A 24,365-nucleotide genomic window follows, 5' to 3' on the forward strand; every position below is an offset into this window, starting at 1 on the left:
CGAGTCCAGGCCGACCAGTGATTCCCGTACACTAACACCATCCCATTCACACTAGGGACAATCTACAATTTTCCCAAGCCAACTAACCGGCGAATTTGTTTTATAAATCATGGATAGTAATTCTCTCTCTCTGTCATTCCCTGAAATATGTAGTGGGATTACCACTGTTTTGAGATACAGCGGGGAAACAGGTCCTTTGGCCCATCGAGTCCGCACCGACCAGCGATCCCCGTACATTAACACCCATCCAACAGTAGGGACATTTTTGTTACATTTGTACCAAGCCAAATAACCTGGAAACCTGTAGGTCTTTGGAGTGTGGGAGAAAACAGAAGTTCTCGGAGAAAACCCACGCAGGTCACAGGGAGAACGTACAAACTCCGTACAGACAAGCACCCGTAGTCAGGATCAAACCCGGTACAGGCGGAGGAGATGAGTTTATCTTGGATCATGTATGGCACAGACAATGTGGGCCGAAGGGCCATTCTTGTACAATATCTTCCCTTCGTTCCATGGTCAAATCCACTTGCCATCCTTCTCATTCCTACGCAGTAGATGTCATAGATTTGTGAGATGCTCTGGGAGTAGTCTAGGCAAGGAACTGCAGTGCATTTTGGAGATGGTACACACTCCTAACATCATGCATTAGTGTTGGAAGGAATGAATAGCAATCAATCAACTGGCACCTTTGGCCCCGGTGGTGTTAAGTTTATTAAATATTTTACACTAATGGATGCTGAAGTTTGAAGCTCAGAACCACTCTGCAGGAAATAAAAAGCCACAGTGCCCGAGTTCAGTTAATGTGAGGGTTTTGCTTTTAGTTTGACTTGCTACTGAACACTACACCATACCAGTCCATTTAAACCAAGAAGGATTTGTTTCCCACGCTCCAGCCCTTCCTCAACTAAAAGGTCCGTAATTCAAGAGACTCGAACGCCTTGTTTAATCCCACTGCGCTGGGAATTTGAGCCCTTTGCATTCGAGACAAATGCCGTCGGGTGTCAATATCATTCACAGCAGATGATGTACTTGAGACATTTACGAGAGTGTGTTGAGACATAAAAACGAAAGAGCTAATCTTCAGTGACGATGTACGAGTCCTTATTCTGAAAGTTAAATAAAAAAAGCACAAAATGCTTGAAATCTCAAACAAAAATTTAAAAAATGCTGGGAAATGTCAGCGGTAGAGTTGATGCCTCACAGCGCCAGAGACCCGGGTCCGATCCTGACTATGGGTGCTGTCTGTATGGAGTTTGTACGTTCTCCCCGTGAGCGTTCCCCAGGTGCTCTGGTTTCCTCCCACGCTCCAAATACGTACAGGTTTGTAGGTTATATTGGCTTTGGTAAAAGATTGTAAATTGTCCCTCGTGTGTGTGTCGGATAGTGCTAGTGTATAGGGATTGCTGGTCGGTGCGGACTCGGTGAGCCGAAGTGGCTGATTCCGTGCTGTGTCTCCAAATTAAACTAAATCAGGCAGGAACTGTGGAAAAAGGAACAGTCACGGATTTGGGTCTAGATTTTAGAATTTTGTTTATTATTATCACGTGTGCCGAGGTACAATGAAAAGCTTTTCGGTTGTGTTCTGCTCTGCCTCAAAAAGGCTGCCAACGTCATCAAGGACCCACACATTCATCTCACCACTGCCATCAGGTAGAATGTACAGGAGCCTGAAATCTGCAACATCCAGGCTCAGGAACAGCTACTTCCCCACAGCCATCAGGCTATTAAACTCACCATCGAACAAACTCTGAACTATAACAGCCTATTGTACTTTATCTGTTTTGTTGATGTGTGTGTATATATATTCTATGGTATATGGTCACACTGATCTGATGTGTATATTTGACTACAATATCCTGTTGTGCTGCAGCAATGTAAGAATTTCATTGTCCTATCTGGGACACACATGACAATAAACTCTCTTGACTTGACGACTTGACTATCCAGTCAGCGAAAAGACTACACATGATTCTCTTCAAAAAGGGAACTGGATAAAAGGCAGGTTCTTGGAGAGAAGATGAGAGTGTGATTACATTGGTTGTTCTTGCATTGAGCCAGCATGGACTCAATAGGCCAAGTGGTTTTGTTACTTTCATTGAGAGTTAGAGTTTAGTTTAGAGGTACAGCATGGAAACAGGCCCTTTGGCCCAATGAGTCCATGCGAACCATCAATTACCCATACACACTAGTTCTATGATATCCCACTATCTTGTCCGCTCTAACGGGCCTGTCCCACTTGGCGATTTTTTTAGGCAACTGCCGGCGACTGTCATAGTCATAGCAGGTCGCCGAAAAGCCAGCGACAACCTACGTCATCCAGGCGACAACCTACGACAGCACCTACGTCAGGAGAAGTCAAGCTACACTCATTGGCGTCAAACCCACTGTCGATGAAACATTTTCAACATGTTGAAAATTTAGCGGCGACCAGAAATACGCGAGGACTTCTTGCGCGCCTGAGGAGACTACTCCCGGCGACCACCGGCGAACATGTGGCGACAAAATAGTTGCCAGTAGTTGCCTAAAAAATCGCCTACGTCGAACAGGCCCATAAGAGATTAGTACACAAACTTAAAGCACACGGCATTGGGGCTTCAGTATTGATGTGGATAGAGAACTGACTGGCAGACAGGAAGCAAAGAGTAGGAGTAAACGGGTCCTTTTCAAAATGGCAGGCAGTGACTAGTGGGGTACCGCAAGGATTTTAGGATAAGGGGGTATTCTTTTAGGACCGAGATGAGGAAAACATTTTTCACACAGAGAGTGGTGAATCTCTGGAATTCTCTGCCACAGAAGGCAGTTGAGGCCAGTTCATTGGCTATATTTAAGAGGGAGTTAGATGTGGCCCTTGTGGCTAAAGGGATCGGGGGTATGGAGAGAAGGCAGGTACAGGATACTGTGTTGGATGATCAGCCATGATCATATTGAATGGCGGTGCAGGCTCGAAGGGCACCTATTTTCTATGTTTCTATGTTTCTATTTTTACAGAGGCCGATTAACCTACAAAAATCAGCAGGTCTTTGGGATGTGGGAGGAATCCGGAGCACCCGATGGAATCCTACACGGTCACAGGAAGAACGTGCAAACTGCACACAGACAGCGCCCGGGGTCAGGATCGAACCTGGGTCCCTGGTGCCGTGAAGCAAAGGATCTACCGGCTGTGGTTCAAATGGTACATGAAAAAACCTTGTACTGAGCTACACAAGCTCTAAGTGAGTTTGTCATGACTTGCTGTTCTAACGATTACTCAGCTTTTTATCTGTGCCTAACATATTTACTTCTGCGTGCATTAAACCTTCCTGTCATAATTCAAAATATAAGGGGTTTAATTATTTTTTTCAGATAGTTTATGTTATGATTTAACTAACCACTTTAATAATGACAGTCATCTGCTGTTTAATCCGCTCCACATTTGTAATGTGTATAAGACAAAGTGCTGGAGTAACTCAGTGGGTAAGGCAGCAATCCCTGGCTGACGACAAGTCCTGATCCGAAACGTCACCTATCCATGTCCTCCAGAGATGCTGCCTGACCTGCTGAGTCACTCCAGCCCGAGCAGCATGATGGCGTAACGGTTAAGTCGCTGCCTTACAGCGCCAGAGACCCGGGTTCCAGCCTGACTACGGGTGCTGTCTGTACTGAGTTTGTACGTTCTTCCCGTGACCATCCAAGAACCCAAACAATCTTTCCAGGTGAGGCAGAGGTTCACTTGCACCTCCTCCAACCCTCATCTACTGTATCCGCTGTTCCAGGTGTCAACTTCTCTACATCGGCGAGACCAAGCGCAGGCTCGCGAACGTTTCGCTAAACACCTCCCGCTCAGTTCGTCTTAACCTACCTGATCACCCGGGGTGGCTCAGCACTTCAACTCCAACTCCCATTCCCACACTGACCTTTCTGTCCTGGGCCTCCTCCATTGTCAGAGTGAGGCCCAGCGCAAATTGGAAGAACATCACCTCTTAGGTAGTTTACACCCCAGCGGTATGAACATTGACTTCTCTAACTTCAGATAGCCCTTGCTTTCTCTCTCCAGCTCCTTCCCCATCCCAGTTCTCCCACCAGTCTTACTGTCTCCGAATACATTCTATCTTAGTCCCACCACCTCCCTTGACATCAGACTGAAGAAGTGTCTCAACCCGAAAAGTCGCCCATTCCTTCTCTCCAGAGATGCTGCCTCACCCGCTGAGTTACTTAAGCATTTTGTCTCTACCTTCGATTTAAACCAGCATCTGCAGTTCTTTCTTACACATTACAATTAGACAAGGAATAGACATAGAAAATAGGTGCAGGAGGAGGCCCTTCGAGCCAGCACCGCCATTCATTGTGATCATGGCTGATCGTCCCCTATCAATAAACCACGCCTGCCTTCTCCCCATATCCCTTGACTCCACTAGCGCCTAGAGCTCTATCTAACTCTCTCTTAAATCCAATTGAGTCAGTGTACACAGTGTACAGATACATGATAAAGGGAATAGTCTTCATAATGTTCAGTGCAATACAATGTCCAGTAAAGTCTGATTAAAGATGGTCCAAGGGTCTCCAGTGAGGTAGATAATAGCTCAATAACCACGTGGGTTTTCTCTGGGTGCTCTGGTTTCCTCCCACATTTTAAAGAAGATGTACAGGCATGTAGGTTAATTGCCTTCAGTAAATTGTAAAGTTGTCCCTAGTGCTAGTGTAAGGGGTGATCGCTGGTCAGCGCAGTTCCGGTGGGCCGAAAGACCCGTTCCCATGCGGTATATTTAAAGTCTAAAGTCACTTTGTATTTTGAGCAAGATTCCAGCATCTGCAGTTCCTTGTATCTATGTGAAGCATTTCTAATGGTAAACTGATAGCTTTGCTCAGCAGGTAAAGTTGCATATAGGATAAGAAAACAAAATGAAAGTCGAAACTGCTCGAAAACCAAAGCAGGTCAAGCAACATCTTGCTATTTTCAAGCATTTCTGTCTAATTTTGAAGTTGTTTTTTTCTTTAGATATACATCATGGAAACATGTCCTTCGGCCCATTGAGTCCACACTAACCATCAATCACCCGTTGATACAAGTTCAATGTTATCGCATTTTTGCATCCATTCCCTGCACATTAGGGCCAATTAACCTGTAAACTTGCACGTCTTTAGGACGTAGGAGGAAACCCAGAGGAAATCCACATGGTCACAGGAAGAGCAGCATGGTCGAGTTGCTGCCTTACAGCACTTTCAGGGGGTTCGATTCCAACTACGGATGCCATCTATACGGAGTTTGCACGTTCTCCCCAGGACCATGTGGGTTTTCTCCAAGATCTTCAGTTTCCTCCCACACTCCAAAATGTACAGGTTTGCAGATGAATAGGCTTGGTGTAAATATAAAAATTGTCCCTCGTGTGTGTAGGATAGTGTTAATGTGCGGGGATCGCTGGTCGGCGCAGTCTCGGTGGAATGCACCTGTTTCCGCGCAGTATCTCTAAAACTAAACTAAAGTGCGTGCGATGTCCACGCAGCCAGCGCCCGAGATCAGGATCGAACCCGGGTCCCTGGCGCCGTGTGGCAGCAGCAGCAGCTCTGCCCGCTGCGCCACCGTTCCGACCCCTCTCGGAATTCTCAAATGTCAAAGGTTAGGCGATGGCAGCAGGGACAGAAGCGCCCGCTTTAGTTTGTGACACAACTGCTGCGATCTATTCCTGTTGCCCACCAGTCTCCACTGCCACACCAATGTTGAGACTGTTTGCAAAGAACCCTGCGATTGCCTTAGAATAAAGATGCTGAAAAAATACACGCATATCTCTCTTAAGCTCAAAGCCACATTAACAGGATTAAAAGTAGACACTTCAGTCAATGAATTGAAACAGGGTGGATTCATGAAGAATATTACTAAAGCTCATTCCACTCAGAGCTCCAAAGCACTGAACACATTCAATATTATCAAAGAGCTTGTCAGTAGCTGGGAGCAGCAGTGGGGAGTCTTTCCATCTCAATGAAAGTGGCAAAAGGATCAAACAGTCAACAAATATCTTTTTTAATGAGCAGATATTTAGGTTAAATTTCAGCTGGATATACTGAGAAGTCTGTTCGAATTGGACAGGAAAGAAAAAAAATCTCTGGAGGAATATTCTTGTTTAGTATTCATTCGCTGCTCATCCATCCCAGCATTGCAATTGGGAATCTGTCAGAGTCAACAACAATTGTTGACACAACATAGACACATAGACAATAGGTGCAGGAGTAGGCCATTCAGCTCTTCGAGCCAGCACCGCCATTCAATATGGTCATGGCTGATCATCCAAAATTAGTACCCCGTTCCTGCTTTTTCCCCATACCCCTTGATTCCTTTAGCCCTAAGAGCTAAATCTAACTCTCCCTTGAAAACATCCAGTGAACTGGCCTCCACTGCCTTCTGCGGCAGGGAATTCCTTATTCTTAAACCATGGTTCAGGACTCCCACAACATCGGGAACATTTTTCCTGCAGGTTACAGAAAGACTAGGTGGGGTGTGGATTCCTGCCGTTAAAGACAAAAATGGTCACCATGCAGAAAGCTTACAGTTCTGGTCACCACCTTATGGCACGGCAGCACAGCAGTAGAGTTGCTGCCTTACAGCGCCAGAGACCCTGGTTCGCTGCCGACCGCGGGTGCTGTCTGTACGGAGTTTGTACATTTTCCCCGTGACCTGCGTGGGTTTTCTCCGGGATCTTTGGTTTCCTCCCACACTCCAAAGACGTACAGGTTTGTAGGTTAATTGGCTTGGTATAAATCTAAAATTACCCTAGTGTGTTTAGGATAGTGTAAAGGGCTTGTCCCACGAGCATGCGACTGCATGCAGCAAGCACGACCTAACGTGGTCGCTTGAGCCATACGGCCTTGCAGGGCCGGTCCCACTTCGATTGTCGGATCCGTATGGAGTTGTGCGGGGCTGGTCCCGACATCGCGCGGGGCTCCGAAAAACTGACCGTGTTCAACGATTCCGCGCGGCAACAGCCTGCCGGCCCGCAGCCGCCTCGACACCGTACGCACCGCCTCGACAGGCATACGCAGCGTCTCGACACCGGACACAGCGTATTGACGCCGTACGTCATGCGCGAACTTCCCGCGGACTTCGCTCGAACTTCACGTCACTCATTCGACCTCCGCGCGGTCCCCGCTTCTGGTTTGGTCGCGCTTGCCGCATGCAGACACATGCTGGTGGGACAGGCCCTGTACGGGGATCACTCGACCTCCGCGCGGCCCCCGCTTCCGGTTTGGTCGCGCTTTCCGCATGCAGGTTGCATGCTCATGGGACAGGCCCTTTAGTGTGCGGGGATCGCTGATCGACGCGGACTCGGTGGACCAAAGGGCCTGTTTCCACATTGTATCTCTAAACTAAACTAAATTAAGGATACTACAAGAATCTGCAAAAACGATGGGAAAACAACAATGTTTTTTAGGAGAGAGGGTGGCACGGTTAATTGGCTTTGTAAAAATGTAAATTGTCCCTAGTGTGTGTAGGATAGTGTTAGTGCGCGGGGAGCGCTGGTCGATGCGGACTCGGTGGGTCGAAGGGCCTGTTTGCGTGCTGTATCTTTAACCTTAACTAAATAAAAAGTTATGTGTGTGTCCTAATCCGATAACCTTTCAGTTAGCATGCTGCCGTTAAGATGCCTGATGTGCACAAAGAGAATAAAAGAAGTTCATAAGGGATTTGATGCATTGCCGCTCCAGGTGATTCAGATTCTCCTGCAGCTTACAGCTCACAAGTCTAGGAACACAAACACAATTCCGGATGCCAGTCCAGGCTGACCTGTTGAAAGAACTTCGACCAAAATACTGGCGAACCTCAGCGGGTGAGGCAGCATTTATGGAGCGAAGGAATAGGCGACGTTTCGGGTCGAGACCCTTCTTCAGACTGATGTGCATGGGGGGGGGGGGGGGTGGTTGCATGAAAAAGAAAGGAAGAGGCAGAGACAGTAGGCTGTGGGAGAGCTGGGAAGGGGAGGGGAAGGAGGGAGAAAGCAGGAACTACCTGAAATTGGAGAAGTCAATGTTCATACCGCTGGGGTGTAAACTACCCAAGCAAAATATGAGGTGCTGCTCCTCCAATTTGCGGTGAAGGAATTCTTCAATACATTGAGCTGTTCATTCGAACGGACAGCTTCACCATTAGGATTCGCTCTTGTCCTCTATGTCAACGGCTGACTGGGATTTTAAGCAGATAAATCACGGCCTATGTTAATGCTTTGCTAATGACCAAGTCTACCATGACCTCAAAACAAGGCAAATTACCACCAGCTCCTTGACACCGCACTAATATCATGCATTTATTCAGCAAGTGCTTCTCTGCTCCATCTTCATTGACCTCCTCTGACATAATCTGACATTTTAAAACAATTGAATATTGCCTGATTTTAAGCCTAACTTTACCACAGTTTAAATCAGAAGTAAATGATCCAAAATGAGTTTAGCTTATAGTCATGGGTAGGCACTGTGAAAAGCTTTTTTGTTGCGTGCTAACCAGTCAGCGGAAAGACAATACGTGATTACAATCAAGCCCTTGCATTCTCTCTCCATCCCCTTCCCCTTCCCAGTTCTCCCACTAGTCCAAGATGGCTGCCGTGAAGAGAGAGTGGACGCTGGCGCGCTTTGGCTGCCGCTGCTCTCTCTTCACACTGTGTTTTTGATTTTCTGTTTTTGGATTGAATTCTGTTTTTAATTTGTGTCTCTGTGATGTCTTTATTACTTGTTATATTCCGAATATATGTTATTCCGATTACTATGTAAGGTGTCCTTGAGATGTCTGAAAGGCGCCCATTAAATAAAATGTATTATTATTATTATTATTAGTCTTACTGTATCTGACTACATCATTATATCTTTAAAGGGCGTTCTTTTAGAAAGGAGGTAAGGACGAACTTCTTTACTCAGAAGGGAGTTAATCTGTGGACATTTTTGCCAGAGTGCTGGAGGCCAAGATGATGGATATTTTTAAGGCAGAGATAGACAAATTCTTGATTAGAACGGGTGCCATGGGTTATGGGGAGAAGGCGGGAAAATGGGATTAGGAGGCAGAGATCAGCCATTATTGAATGGCGGAGTGGACTCGATGGGCCGAATGGCCTAATTCCACTCGTACAACTTGTGGTTAGGCTCACGGTGCGGAAAAAGATCTCCTGAAGGCCACAGTCTTAGAATAAAGGGGAGACCATTTATGACTGAGGTGAGAAAAAACATTTTCACCCAGAGAGTTGTGAATTTGTGGAATTCCCTGCCACAGAGGGCAGTGGAGGCCAAATCACTGGATGGATTTAAGAAAGAGTTAGATAGAGCTCTAGGGGCTAGTGGAATCAAGGGATACGGGGAGAAGGCAGGCACGGGTTGTTGATTGGGGACGATCAGCCATGATCACAATGAATGGCGGTGCTGGTTCGAAGGGCCGAATGGCCTCCACCTGCACCTATTTTCTAGGGTTCTATCTATGTTTCTATAAAAAAGATTCTGTACGTTCACCCTATCACTCCCCTCAAGATTGTGCACGTTTCTATAAGATCATCCCTCAGCCTCCTGCCCTCCAAGAAATAATTTTCTAGCCTGCTCAACCTCTCCCTGTAGCTCAGGCCCTCAAGTCCTGGCAATATCCTCCTAAATCTGCTCTGTACTCTTTCCAACTTATGTGAAAGTTTATGGGAATATGAAAGGCTTAGGTACCGAATAGTGAAGGCTTGGATAGAGTGGATGTGGAATGGATGTTTCCACTAGTGGGAGCATCTAGGACTAGACGTCATAGCCTCAGAATTAAAGGATGTTCCTTTAGGAAGGATACGAGAAGGAATTTCTTTAGCCAGAGGGTGGTGAATCTGTGGAATCCTTTGCCACAGAAGGCTGTGGAGGCCAACTCAATGGATACTGTTAAAGAAGAGATAGATAGATTCTTGTTTCTGAGTGTCCGCGGTTGTGGCAAGAAGGCAGGAGAATGGGGTTAGGTGGGAGAGATAGACCAGCCATGATTGGATGGCGGAGTAGACTTGATGGGACGAATGGCCTAATTCTGCTCCGATCACATGATCTTACGATCTTGGCGTATACAGCATTTATGAAGTGTTTGTTATCCAGAAGTTATAAAGAGAAATGACAATTGAACAAAGAAGCAGAGAACTAATAAAAAGAGTCTGCAGTAATCCCACTGCAGATAGAGTCTATGATCAGAAACAACATCCAAACACATATGCATGAAACTAAAGGGTCTAAAATCAGAAGCATATCTACACAGAATGGTATGTGCAACTTAAATTCAAGTCGTTCTTTCTGTCTAGTTTTGGTATAGTTAGAGATACAGCATTGAAACAGGTCCACCAAGTCCATGCCGACCAGCGATCCTCACACACTAACACTATCCTACACACACTCGGGACAATTTACAATTATACCAAGCCACTTAACTTACAAACCTGTACGGCTTTGGAGTGTGGGAGGAAACCGGAGATCAGGGTGAAAACCCACGCAGGTCACGGGGAGAACGTACAAATTCCGTACAGACTGCACCCGCAGTCAGGATCGAATCTGGGCCCCTGGCGCTGTAAGGCGGCAACTGTACCATTGAGCCACCGTGCTGCCCTGATTCATGCCAATCTGGTTCGTGCCAACGTGATTCTATTTTGTTATCTATGGATGGTTTTCACTGTTACAAGATGAGCTAAACTTAAAATAATTGAGAACTCATTTTACTCAAAGACCGAGCCTCCTGTGACAGAAATTAACAGGGGTGACCTTAAAAAACTAACAACATCAATGGGATTAAGAGGAAAGTCAAATTGAAAAGAGAATTGAGAGATTGGTGAAGGAGCAATCAGTCGTAATGGGACAAATTAATTTAGTTTAGAGATGAAGCATGGAAACAGACCCAATGGCCCAGCTAATCCACACCGAACCAGTAACCACCCTTTCATAGTAGTTCCATGTTATCCCTACACATTAGGGACAATTTCACAGAGGCCAATTAACTTACAAACCCGCATGTCTTTGAGATGTGGGAGGAAAATAGAGCATTCAAAGTAAATTCAGGCGGTGACCTGGAGAACGTGCAAACTCCGCACAGACAGCACCTGAAGGCGGGCTTGAATCCGGGTCTCTGGTGATGTGGGGCAGCAACTCTACCCGTTCCACCACTGTGCCGCTCGATTAATTGTGCTAGCTTGCCTTCCATAATTCAATTCAATTCAATTCAATTCAAGCAAGCTTTCATTATTGCGTGAGGCGGTTAGCTGAGGCGGTTAGCTGAGTTCTTCACCTTAATTCACAAATCCATCCTCACACTTAAACCGCTAATTCTATCTTTCCCTTATCCTTCGCAGTTATCTTTGTCTCCAAGTTCTTACCACAATGTATATCTGAGGTTTCCGTCGCTTGGCCAGATCAATAACATTCACTCCATTGTAATGGAGATTTTCAATACAGCCGTTGAAGTTCTTCCTCTGAGATGGCATCGATTTGCTTGGAACTGGAGTCCCCCCAATGCTCAGCTACAAGAGAAAGACACACAAAAGCACACGCACACATCATTACGCTTGTGAAACACTCGCCGACAATATACAGAAATAGTAACGTCCCCAACATCAACAACTAACTCATAGACATTTGAAACATTCATGTGTCAGCAACTTCAGGGAATGACTTTGCAAGTGCTTCAAATCAGTGGTGGATACTATAGAAACATAGAACCATAGAAAATAGGTGCACCGCCATTCAATATGATCATGGCTGATCATCCAACTCAGTATCCCATCCCTGCCTTCTCTCCATACCCCCTGATCCCTTTAGCCACAAGGGCCACATCTAACTCCCTCTTAAATATAACCAATGAACTGGCCTCAACTACCTTCTGTGGCAGAGAATTCCACTGATTCACCACTCTATGTGTAAAAAATGATTTTCTCATCTCGGTCCTAAAAGACTTCCCTCTTATCCTTAAACTGTGACCCCTAGTTCTGGACTTCCCCAACATCGGGAATAATCTTCCTGCATCTATCCTGTCCAACCCCTTAAGAATGTTGTAAGTTTCTATGCGGTACGATAGAACTTTACTTATCCCAGGAAGGAAGTTGATCAGCCAACAGTCATAAAACATAAAATACATGAAACATGAAATTAAAGTGATGAGTGGAAAGGATTGGGGTTGTGCAAAGATTGGGGTGGGGGGGGGGGAGAATCAGTCTCAGTCTACCCCACGACAGAAGGGAGCGGAGTTGTACAGTTTGATAGCCACAGGGAAGAAGGATCTCCTGTGGCGTTCTGTGCTGCAACACGGAGGAACCAGTCTGTTCCTGAAGGTACTGAAGATAGGGTGGTCAAGAAGGTTTTGGGCCCGTTGGCCTTCATAAGTCAGAGGAAGTGTCTCGACCTGAAACGTCACCCATTCCTTCTCTCCAGAGACGCTGCCTGCCCCGCTGAGTTACTCCAGCATTTTGTGTCTGTCCTCATTAGTCGGGGTATTGAGTGGGGTGGGAGATTGCAACCTATACAATACAATACAATACAATTTATTTGTTGTCATTTGAACCCAGAGGGTTTCTGCAATCATACAAACAAGAAGAACCAAGACACAACACAATTTACACGAACATCCATCACAGTGAATCTCCCCCTCACTGTGATGGAAGGCAAAGTCTTATCTCTCCCCTGCACTCCTCGTTCTCCTCCCGATGTCAGAGTCAAAGCCCCCGGCGGGCGATGGTAAATAATCCCACGGCCATTATAAAGCCGCACCGGGTGATGCAAGGCCGCGCTCCGGGTCTTGGTGTTTGAGCCCCCGGCGTGCGCTAACAAGTCCCGCGGCCATTTAAAGCCGCGCCGGGCGATGATGTAAGGCCTCTGCCCAAGGTCATCCTCAACCCCGCAACTCGGGCGGGAGAGGTCGCCGTTGCGGAAGCCCCGAAAAGCGGTCTCCCAGCAGGGACCCGCGGGCTCCCGGTGTTACTGTCTACCAGACCTGCGGTTGGAGCCTCCGAATCTCCTGGGTCTACAAATCTACCTTCACGTGGTCCGCCCTGTTTCGACGAATGGAATCAACCTGGCGTGCACAATCAAATAAGATCAAATAGAACAAGTTGTCCTATAAATTTAGGCTGTGCACGCCATACACAAGAAGAAGGGTGGTGAGTATAGAAGTTGGGGCGATCATGTTACATCTGTACAAGACATTGGTGAGGTCAAGTTTGGTGTTCAGTTAGTATTGTGTTCAGTTTTGGTCACCTCGTTATAGGAAAGATGGGTGACATTTTGCGTTGGGGACCCTTCTTCAGTTACACCATCCTTTTGCTCCAGAGATGCTGCCTGACCCACTCCAGAACTTGGTTACTCCAGCACTTTGCGCCTCTCTTTGGTACAAGCCCGCATCTGCAGTTCTTTGTCTCCACATATCTCCACAGAAGAGACTCATTGGCGTTCATTTCAAATTCTGCTGTTCACCAATTTAGCAGCGGTGTAAGTAGGTTAGAGCTAATGCTAAACAGCTGTCTAAATAAATTGATACAAACACCTTAGGCACACACCCAGTAACAGTGCAGACGCTGTAATTCCTAGCAGGGATGCTTACAACTTCAAGATCTCTCTAAATGGTAAATCAATCTACTGAGAAGAGATAATGATTCCGTAGCAAGAAAATGGCCTTGTTTAAATACAGCAGACAACATTCTGCAGATGGAGGCTGTTCTGCTGTCTTGCTGAGTTGGATGATGTGAAGGAGAGTTTGCTTCAGCCTCATGTCCAGCTATTAAACAAGGCGACCTCCGTGAATGTCGTTTTAGCTTTGTTAATTGAACTGTCATTTTAGTTTAGGTTAGATAAACAGGCTCTTCAGTCCACACCAACCAGCGATCCCCGTACACTAGCACTATCACACACACACACACACACTAGGGGCAATTTACAATTTTTACCGAAGTCAATTAGCCCAGGACCCTGTACCTCACCTGCCTTCATGATATTCTTCACCTGCCTACAGATCTTTCGGCAGTTAATCATCTTAGTAAAGCTGTCAAAATAGTTGAATGTGTTTTTTTAATTAGAGATACAGAGTGGAGACAGACCCTTCAGCCCACTGGGTCCATGCCGACCAGTGAATCCTGCTCATTAACATTACCCTACACACACTAGGGACAGCTTACAATCAATGGACAATAGACAATAGGTGCAGGAGTAGGCCATTCTGCCCTTCGAGCCAGCACCGCCATTCAATGTGATCATGGCTGATCATCCACAATCAGTACCCCGTTCCTGCCTTCTCCCCATATCCCCTGACTCGGCTATCTCCAAGAGCCTTATCTAGCTCTCTCTTGAAAATACAGTATCCACTGCCCTCTGAGTCTACATTTTTGTCTACCTTCAATTTTCCAGCATCTGCAGTTCCTTCTTAAACCTGAATCTGGAGGTGTGTGTTTTCCTGATGGGAGAGGGGAGAAGAGGTAGTGGTCAGGGTGCGACTCTTCCTTGATTATGCTGCTGACAATTTCCCAAGTTAAACTAATCTCCTCTGGCTGCCTGCACTTGATCCATACCCCTCTATTCCCTGCACATCCATGTGCCAATCTAAAAGCCACTTTGTCCATGTGCCAACCCCTTAAGAATTTCTATAAAATTCTTAGGGGGTGGGACAGGCTAGATGCAGGAAGATTGTTCCCGATGTCGGGGAAGTCCAGAACAAGGGGTCACAGTTTAAAGATAAGGGGGAAATCTTTTAGGACCGAGTTGAGGAAAACATTTTTCACACAGAGAGTGGGGAATCTCTGGAATTCTCTGCCACAGAAGGTAGTTGAGGCCTGTTCATTGCCTATATTTAAGAGGGAGTTAGATGTGGCCCTTGTGGCTAAAGGGATCAGGGGGTATGGAGAGAAGGCAGGTACAGAATACTGAGTTGGATGATCAGCCATGATCATATTGAATGGCGGTGCAGGCTCGAAGGGCCGAATGGCCTACTCCTGCACCTATTTCAAGTTCAAGTTCAAGTGAGTTTATTGTCATGTGTCCCTGTATAGGACAATGAAATTCTTGCTTTGCTTAAGCACACAGAAAATAGCAGGCATTTACTACAAAACAGATAAATGTGTCCATATACCATGATATAAATATATACACACATTTTTCTATGTTTCTAACTCTACTATCACGTCTGCCCGTTCCTGGTCGATAGACACAAACTGCTGGAGTAACACAGCGGGTCAGGCAGCATCTCTGGAGAGAAAGGATGTGTGGCGTTTTGGGTTGGGTTCATGATACGTGAATTCTAATTTCCTGGCATGATTGCCTATGACTGCTTTATGATATGATACGATATAACTTTATTTATCCCAGGAGGGAAATAGATTTCTGCCAGCACTCAAAAAAACACAAAACACATGAAAAATGAAATTAAAGTTTTGAGTGGAAAGGATTGGGCAGGTGCAAAGATTTGGCGGCGGGGGGGGGGGGGGGGGGGGCCTGGGGGCCTGGGGGGGTGGACAAGTCAGTATCAGTCTACCCCATGGCAGAAGGGGGAGGAGTTGTACAGTTTGAGAGCCACAGGGAAGAAGGATCTCCTGTGGCGTTCTGTGCTGCATCTTGGTGGAACCAGTCTGTTGCTGAAGGTGCTCCTCAGGTTGGCCAGTGTGTCACGGAGGGGGTGAGCTGTATTGTCCAAGGTGCTCCGCAGTTTGAGGAGCATCCTCCCCTCCAAGACCACCTCCCATGAATCCAACTTTGTGATTCTTAGAAGAAATGTTAAACATAATACTTTCATCAAGGTACTATATGTGCAACTAATTCCCTTATGGGTCTGTCCCACTTAGGCGATTTTTTCATCGACTGACCGGAGGCTGTCATAGTCAGAGCAGGTCGCCGATAAACCGGCGAATGGAACGCCCTACGACAATGTCTACGGCAATGTATACAACAACCTACCACCTAGTCGACGTCAAGTTGCGGCAAGCTACCGACAAACAGCGACCCATTAGGACGTCCACCTACGACAACCTACGACCACACAGGCGACAACCGAAGTCAACCCTGTTGAGGACAACTGAAGACAATTCAGTCGCCGGTACCTGTCGCCGGTTGACGTAGGCAGTCTCCAATGGAATTCACCAGTGAACCTACGTCATCCTGGCGACAACCTACGACAAGCCAACTGTCGGCGACAAGTTTTGAACATTCCAAAATCCAGCGGCGACCAGAAAAACGCTACGATTCTTTGGGCGACTGAGGAGACCACCCACGACCATACAGGCGACACCCCGGCGACCATATGGCGACAGCCTAGTCACCTGCAGTCGCCTAAAATATCGCCTAAGTGGGACAGGGGTTTTATTCTACAATTTGTGCGAATAGGCTACTTCATTGTTAAAACTACTTTAGAGTTCCACCAGTTCTGTAGTTATTCCTTTATTATCCTTGCCTGTTTTTTTACAGGTAAAGCAATTGTTCAGCTTGAATGCTGTTGGCTTATTTTGTGATTTAGTTTTTTTTTCCTAATTCAAATTGCAAACTTACACACAGATTCCAACACATTCCTTTCCAACAGAGTGCCTCGTTTTCCCATTTCACATGAATGTCTGCGAGTTCATCCATATAATCATTCATCCATCCATCTATTGATGTTCGGCACAGACATTGTGGGCCGAAGGGCCTGTTCCTATTCTATTCTATGTACTATGGACGGCTGATTAGTTCACCGCAAGTGGTGGTTCTCTCAAACCAATGACTTCACATAAATCATGCTCTCTATGGATATCTACACTAGGTTACAAGGTATAGAACATTGGGAGGTCATGTTGTAGTTATATAAGATGTTGGTGAGGCCACATTTAGAATATCGTGCTTAGTTTTGGGAACCCTGTTACAGGAAATGTTATCAAGCTGGAAAGGGAGCAGAGATATAAATAGGAAGGAACTGCAGATGCTGGTTTACACCGAAGATAGACACAAAATGCTGGAGTAACTCAGCGGGACAGGCAGCGCCTCTGGCGAGATGGAATAGGTGACGTTTCGGGTCGGGATGCTTCTTCAGTCTCAACCCAAAACGTCACCAATTCCTTCCCTCCAGAGATGCTGCCTGCCCCGCTGAGTTACTCCAGCATTTTGTGTCTACCTTTGGTTTAAACCAGCATCTGCAGTTCCCTCCTACATATCCATTGATGACTGTCCTTATCCTTATCTCCCTCTCTCTCCCTCTCTCTTTACTTTACTTTAGAGATACAGTGCAGAAACAGGCCCTTTGTCCCACCAAGTCCACGCCGACCAGCGATCACCCCGTACACGAGACACTCGGGACAATTTTACAATTTTTACCAAAGCTAATTAACCGACAAATCTGTACGTCTTAGGAATTTGGGATGAAACTGGAGCAAACCCACGCAGTCACAGGGAGAACGTACAAACTCCGTACAGCCAACAACCGCAGTCAGGATCAAACCAGCGGTCTTTGGCGCTGTAAAGCAGCAACTCTACCACTGTGCCACCCTGCTGCCCTCTCTCACTTTCTCCCCCTCTCCCATCTAGTCTCTGCCACTCTGTTCCTACCTCTACCTCTGCTGATGAAGGTCTTGACCCAAAATGTCACCTCTCTCCAGAGATGCTGCCTGTCCCGCTGAGTTACTCCAGCATTTTGTGTCTGTCTACTTAGATCACCTTCTCTTCATAAGCAGCGCAGTCTGTAGTCAGTACGTTCCTTGAACATGTGTAGGAAGGAACTGCAGAAGCTGGTTTAAACTGGAGATAGACACAAAAGGCTGGAGTAACTCAGCAAGTCAGACAGCATCTGTGGAGAAAAGGAATAGGCGGCGTTTCAGGTCGAGACCCTTCTTCAGACTTATTCCTTGAAAATATGTAACCTGTGACTCTGAAACCAACACGGTTATAAAACACTACATCAGGTGTTTATGGTCCCTCTGGGTGGTGCAGCGGTAGAGTTGCTGCCTTTCAGCGCTGGCAGAGCCGGAGACCCGGGTTCGATCCTGACTACGGGTGCTGTCTGAACGGAGTTTGCACGTTCTCCCCATGACCTGCTTGGGTTTTCTCCGAGATCTTCGGTTTCCTCCCACACTCCAAAGACGTACAGGTTTGTAGGTTGATTGGCTTGGTGTGAGTGTAAATTGTCTCTAGTGTGTGCAGGACAGTGTTAATGAGCATGGTAGTCGCTGGTCGGCACAGACTCGGTGGGCCGAAGGGCCTGTTTCCACGCTGTATCTGTAAACTGGACCAAAGTAGCCCAAACTCTGACTCAGCGAGGTGAGAGCACGATTGATAGCATATGTGCGGGATTTATGACACTAATGGAGTCTGGTGAGTCTGGCGAGTGCATTGCCAACCCACATTGTCTTCATAATGGCTGCTAAATGAAGACAGATCTCAGCAGAAAATCAATGACCACTGTCTGCAGATTGCCTCTCACTTCACTTATTAATCCTGGGATACAAACTGAAGCCAGGTGACCTCGCACTTTGCCAAAATTAAGGAGCTTGTGCAACGATGTTTGATCGGAGACAGACACAAAAAAAGCTGGAGTAACTCAGCGGGTCAGGCAGCATCTCTGGAGACAAGGAATGGGTGACGTTTTGGGCCGAGGCCCTTCTTCAGGCTGAGAGTCAGGGGAAAGGGAGACGACAGATATAGACGGTGATGTAGAGAGATTTAGAACAAGCGAATGAAAGATTTGCCAAAAAGTGACGATGATAAAGGAAACAGGCCATTGTTAGCTGTGTACGAGGGCAACAGGGACCATAATATGGTGGAATTCTGCATTAGAATGGAAAGTGACACAGTTAATAATAAGATTAAACGAGAACTTACCAGTTTGAAGTTTGATCATTATTTTATGAGGGACAATATTCCTTAGCAATGTTAGGACAATACTCACATCCCATATTTGGGAGTACCTGGTTCTTGAGGGATTGATATTAAAAATGTCCCTCATAAGTTTGGATACCAGGGGGTGAGTCCCAACAGAATGACGTTCTGATCCTCGCCATAGATATGCTGAAAGGGCACTTCTGGCGCAGTTAATGGCACTGTAACTGAGCCCCTCATCATAATGGAGGCCTGCCAGGAATTCCAGAACAGACGTTATGTTCATCAAGCTGTAAGTGCTGTTGTTTCTGTGACAATATATCTCCCATTTCCTGATGTATACCAGATATTGTTTTTTGGTGGACTGCCTGTGAGCCGCTGAGATAATGTTCAATGTTCGGTCCGTCAGTCCCAGTTCCAGTAGAGGTTTCTTTAAACTCTACAAATTAATAAGTTTGTCGTATTATGACATGGATGGCTATCCCCAGTTACGGGATGAACCAACAAATCTGGTCGTTTCAGGATGGTGATACATGGTTCTAAGCCCATGTTGAGTATCACAGGGAACCATGGTTGATTAGGCCAATCGGGCACTACCAAAATACCAGACGCCGAGTCTTGTTGTATTTTGGTAATACCCGACTGATGAGGCAGAAAGGAGGGAATGCATAGAAAAAACAAATTCCCCCAATGCAGCGAAAAAGCATCTATCGCTGATGCCCCAGGGTCTGGTTCCCAAGAAACATAGTTTGGTAACTGGTGATTGAGTCTAGATGCAAATAGATCGATATCTGGTGTTCCATACCGTGCTACAATATCAGCAAATACTTTTATATCCAACATCCATTCGATGTTTTCATTGAATTTACGTGACCTGGTGTCTGCCACTGAATTTAGGTTACCTGGTAGGTAAGTTGCTGATATCCAAATATTTCTCTGGATACACCACTGCCAAATTGTATTAGCCCGATTGTCACATGATGTCAATTTGATTCCACCCATATGGTTAATATATGGTACCACGGTGGTATTGTCAATCTGTAGTCTAACATGCTGGTGATATATTCCAGAACAGTATGACTTTAGGCCATAGAACGCACCCAACATTTCAAGGTAGTTTATGCCAAGTGTCTGTAGTAATGATGCCTCCTGTGCATTCCATCTACCTCCACAGCTGGAGATGGAATTGGTAGCACCCCAACCAAGCTGCACTGGCATCAGTTTGTAGCACCACTGAGGGGTTGCTGATAATGATAGGGCTGGCACAATGCCGAATGTTATCCCTCCACCATTTTAATTCCATAATTGCTTTGATTGGTAGCTTCATTGGTCTGTCGAAATGACCAGCATTAATTTTGAGTGCTTGTATTTTTGCCCTTTGTAAATTTTGATAATACAAAGGTCCAAATTGTGTGGCTGGAAAGCAGCCACTTCTTTGCCAATCACCCTTGCTACCAATCTGATAGATGGTTCACTGATGTCAATGAGGTTGTTGCAGGCCTTAGTTAAGACTGTAGCCTTGTCCTTTGGTGAAGTCACCGACATGTGAACTGAGTCAATAGTGAACCCCAAATAATCCATTATGGTGGAAGGCGTTAGTTTAGATTTAACTGGATGGATGATAAACCCCAGTTTCTCAAACAATTGTTTGGTGGCTGATACAGCTAGTTTGGCTAATTCCAAAGTTTAGCCCACAATCAATATGTCATCTAGATAGGCCATGATCATATGTTTTTGTTTCCGAAAGAAACGCTAGGGCTGGCTTCAAAATTTTTGTAAACAGCCTGGGGCTGATGTTAATCCATTTGGTAGAGCACTATACTGCCAAGCGCTGCCCCATCCAGTTGAATTTTAAATAACGACGGTGATCAGTCCGTATAGGCACTGAATAGTAAGCATCTTTTAGGTCGATGCTGGCCATGAAGTAGCCTGTGGAAATCAATTGTTTGGCAGTAACAAAGGTTTCCATTTTGAAATGAACATACTGCACAAATGTATTCAATTTGGTCAAATCTATGATGATGCGACAACCACCATCTTTTTTCAATAACCCCCTTAGCGTAGAGTCTCACCAGTTCAGCATGTGCTTCCAATTTTTATTTTCGTGAAAGTATGAACGTTCGGTTCGGTACATGCTGAACTGGGGCTATTTTTGTGCACAAATTCAATGGTATATCCCTGGATACTGTTTAGGATATAAGTGTCTGTTGTTAATGCACTCCATGCCTCCCAAAAGAAGTGTAATCTCCACCGATATGTGTATTATCCACACTTCCTATAATTAGTAAGGGACCAGACCCACCTACATCCATGGTTACCAGTAGAAAGTTTACTCCTTCCTGTGTAGTCTTCGAGGAGGTTGAGGCGCCGGTGTCTGGGTTTTGGGGTTTGCGCATTTTCCACGAAGACCAGTCTGGGCCATGGCCTAAAAAAGACTGCTGTCCTGTATGTCCGGCCTTTGAGCTTTCACCAGCATCTCATTGTCTTGCTCTGCTGGTGGGTGCGTGAGGGTGCTGTTTTTGAGTGTAGGAGGTCCTCTCATCGAGCTCCTTCTTTCTCCTTCCTGCACCCCCTGCACACTTGTTGTTTGTTCAGCAAACCCCTCTTCAGGGTCAGCCCAGAATTGACCCCCAGTACTCCCCTCTGTCGAGGGAGATGCACTGTGCAGCCCTACGTAAGGTGCTGCTGTGGGTGTTTGTATAACCCATTGTGACTAGACTCCATCTCCCGGAGTCTGTCACATTGGAGCATCTGCTCCATAAGCCGCTCCATTTGGCCCCAGCAACGCTGGTCCCCCGCGGCATTTCTTGCAGTCCGACTTGTCAGAGTCAACGGCTCTGTTCCGTATAGCCTTCCCGCCCGGCCGTGGTGTTGATCTGGCCGGCGCGGGTACCAAGTCGGGCACAGCTGATCCCACTCACGGTGATCTGGTGCCTTCAGCTGCTGCTGGCTGCCCGCAACTCCGCGGTCCTCCCCAGCCAGCTTTAGACGCAACCCTTGTGGACTCTATTTTTGTCCAGTTTCCCCCTGTAAAAAACAGCGCGGGAAACAAAAAACGACCGCAGAGTAATTCACTTACCTGCGGTCTCGGTTTCAAAATTACCGCTGCGGGGGAACGCTCCACCCCGCCTGTCGTTTCGCAATGCGTGAAGCGATATGACACGCATGCGTCCTGGCGGGTTCTTCACGTAGTCACTCACGTGACTCCGAAGTAAAATTCAGAGACTAGGGTCCTGAACACAAAGAAAGGAGACTTTGAAGGTATGAGACAGGAATTGGCTAGTATAGACTGGCAAATGATACTTAAAGGGTTGACGGTGGAGTTGCAATGGCAAAGATTTAAAGATCGCATGGATGAATTCCAAAAATTGTTCATCCCTGTCTGGCGAAAAAATAAAGCAGGGAAGGCGGCTCAACTGTGGCTGACAAGGGAAGTCAAGGATAGTGTTCAATCCAAGGAAGAGGCATATTAAGACCGGTGAATTTATAATGGGATACAAAGAAATGGCAGAACAGTTAAACAAGTACTTCACTATTGAAGACACAAACAATCTACCAGAAATACTTGTGGACCAAGGATCTAGTGGGAAGGAGAAACTGGAGGGAATCCACATTAGTCAGGAAATTGTGTTAGGTAAACTGTTGGGACTGAAGGCAGATAAATCTCCAGGGCCTGATGGTCTGCATCCCAGAGTACTCAAGGATGTGGGCCTAGAAATCGTGGATCATGGATGCGTTGGAGGGAGAGAGAAAACGGGGAATTTTAGACCGGTGGTATATACATCGATAGTGGGGAAGATGCTTGAGTCGATTATTAATGATGTTATAGCTACGCATTTGGAAAGCAGTGACGGGATCAGTCAAAGTCAGCATGGAATTATGAAGGGGAAATCATGCTTGACTAATCTTCTGGAATTTTTTGAGGATGTAAAGTGTAAAATGGATAAGGGAGAGCCAGTGGAGGTAGTGTATCTGGACTTTCAAAAAGCCTTTGACAAGGTCCCACATAAGAGATTAGTGGGCAAAATTAGAGCACATGGTATTGGGGGTTTTGGTATTGACATGGATAGAGAACTGGTTGGCAGACAGGAAACAAAGAGTAGGAATTAACGGGTCCTTTTCAGAATGGCAGGCAATGACTAGTGGGGTGCCGCAAGACTCGGTGCAAGGACCCCAATTATTTACAATATATATTAACGATTTAGATAAGGGAATTAAAAGCGACATCTCCACGTTTGTGTGGCGTGGCAGTGTGAGCTGCAATGAGGATGCTGTGAGGCTGCAGGGTGACTTGGATAGGTTGGGTGAGTGGGCAGATGCATGGCAGATGCAGTATAATGTGCATACATGTGATCCACTTTGGTGGCAAGTTCTGGAAGGCAGATTATTAACTGAATGGTATCAGATTAGGAAAAGGGGAGGAGAAATGAGACCTGGGTGTGCTTGTTCATCAGTCACTGAATGTAAGCATGCAGGTACAGCAGGCAGTGAAGAAAGCTAATGGCATGCTGGCCTTCATTGCATGAGGATTTGAGTTTAGGAGCAAGGAGCTCCTACTGCAGGTGTACAGGGCCCTGGTGAGACCACACCTGGAGTACTGTGTGCAATTTTGGTCCCCTAATTTGAGGAAGGACATTATTGCTATTGAGGGAGTGCAGCGTAGGTTCACCAGGTTAATTCCCAGGATGGTGGGGCTAACATATGATGAAAGAATGGATCGACGGAGCTTATCTTCACTGGAATTTGGAAGGATGAGAGGCTATCTTAAATAAAAACATATAAAATTCTTAAAGGATTGGAAAGGCTAGAGGCAGGAAAATGTTCCTGATGTTGGGGGAGTCCAGAACCAGGGGTCACAGTTTAAGAATAAAGGGTGGGCCGTTTAGGACTGAGATGAGGAAAAACTTCTTCACCCAGAGAGTTGTGAATCTGTGGAATTCTCTGCCACAGATGGCAGTGGAGGACAATTCACTGTATGTTTTCAAGAGAGAGTTAGATTTAGCTCTTAGGGCAAACGGAATCAAGGGGTATGGGGAAAAAGCAGGAACGGGGATCTGATTTTAGATGATCAGCCATGATCATATTGAATGGCGGTGCTGGCTCGAAGGGCCGAATGCAACTATTCGTCTATGTTTCAATGTTCCTATCACTTATGAATTCTGAACTTTTGTGTTGTTTTTTTTCTCTCCCACAGCTGGCTTTGTGCACTTCAGCTTTGCAAGTTATTCATTGCATGCACTCTTTATGATGAAGTAGCTGAACCTGTGACAAACATCGCTTCCTAGATTCCTGGATAAACAATGGACTATCGCGGTAACTTCAAGCCTGAGAGCAACGTGATTAACAGGCGGAGAACAAGTTGGAATTCTGATGTGGCCGGCTGCTGCCAGAAAGATGGATTTCTCTGGATGAAGCATTTATTAAAGGACCTGGAATTTACAACAACGTCGGCCTCCTACCCTGGTTCATGCTCCACAGCAATCTGCCACCACCCCATTTCATCTAACATTGTAAAATGCATCCTATTTGTTACCGTCTCTTCGAGAGATAAATAGACGCAGAGAGGGAGATATGGATAGATAACATAGATGGAGAGGCGGAGAGGG

General features: G+C 46.2%; 1 protein-coding gene across 1 annotated transcript in view; it reads right to left on the reverse strand.

The window, feature by feature from the left end:
* The window catches only part of LOC116975564 (contactin-associated protein-like 5), a 480,271-nt gene that overhangs the window by 401,154 nt on the left and 54,752 nt on the right, over positions 1-24,365 (reverse strand). Inside the window, exon 4 of the mRNA XM_033024851.1 lies at positions 11,325-11,465. Coding sequence (XP_032880742.1) covers positions 11,325-11,465 — 141 coding nt within the window. The remainder of the gene's footprint in view (positions 1-11,324; positions 11,466-24,365) is intronic.

The sequence above is a fragment of the Amblyraja radiata genome, chromosome 7 (genome assembly GCF_010909765.2).
Source record: "Amblyraja radiata isolate CabotCenter1 chromosome 7, sAmbRad1.1.pri, whole genome shotgun sequence".
Lineage (NCBI taxonomy): Eukaryota > Metazoa > Chordata > Chondrichthyes > Rajiformes > Rajidae > Amblyraja > Amblyraja radiata.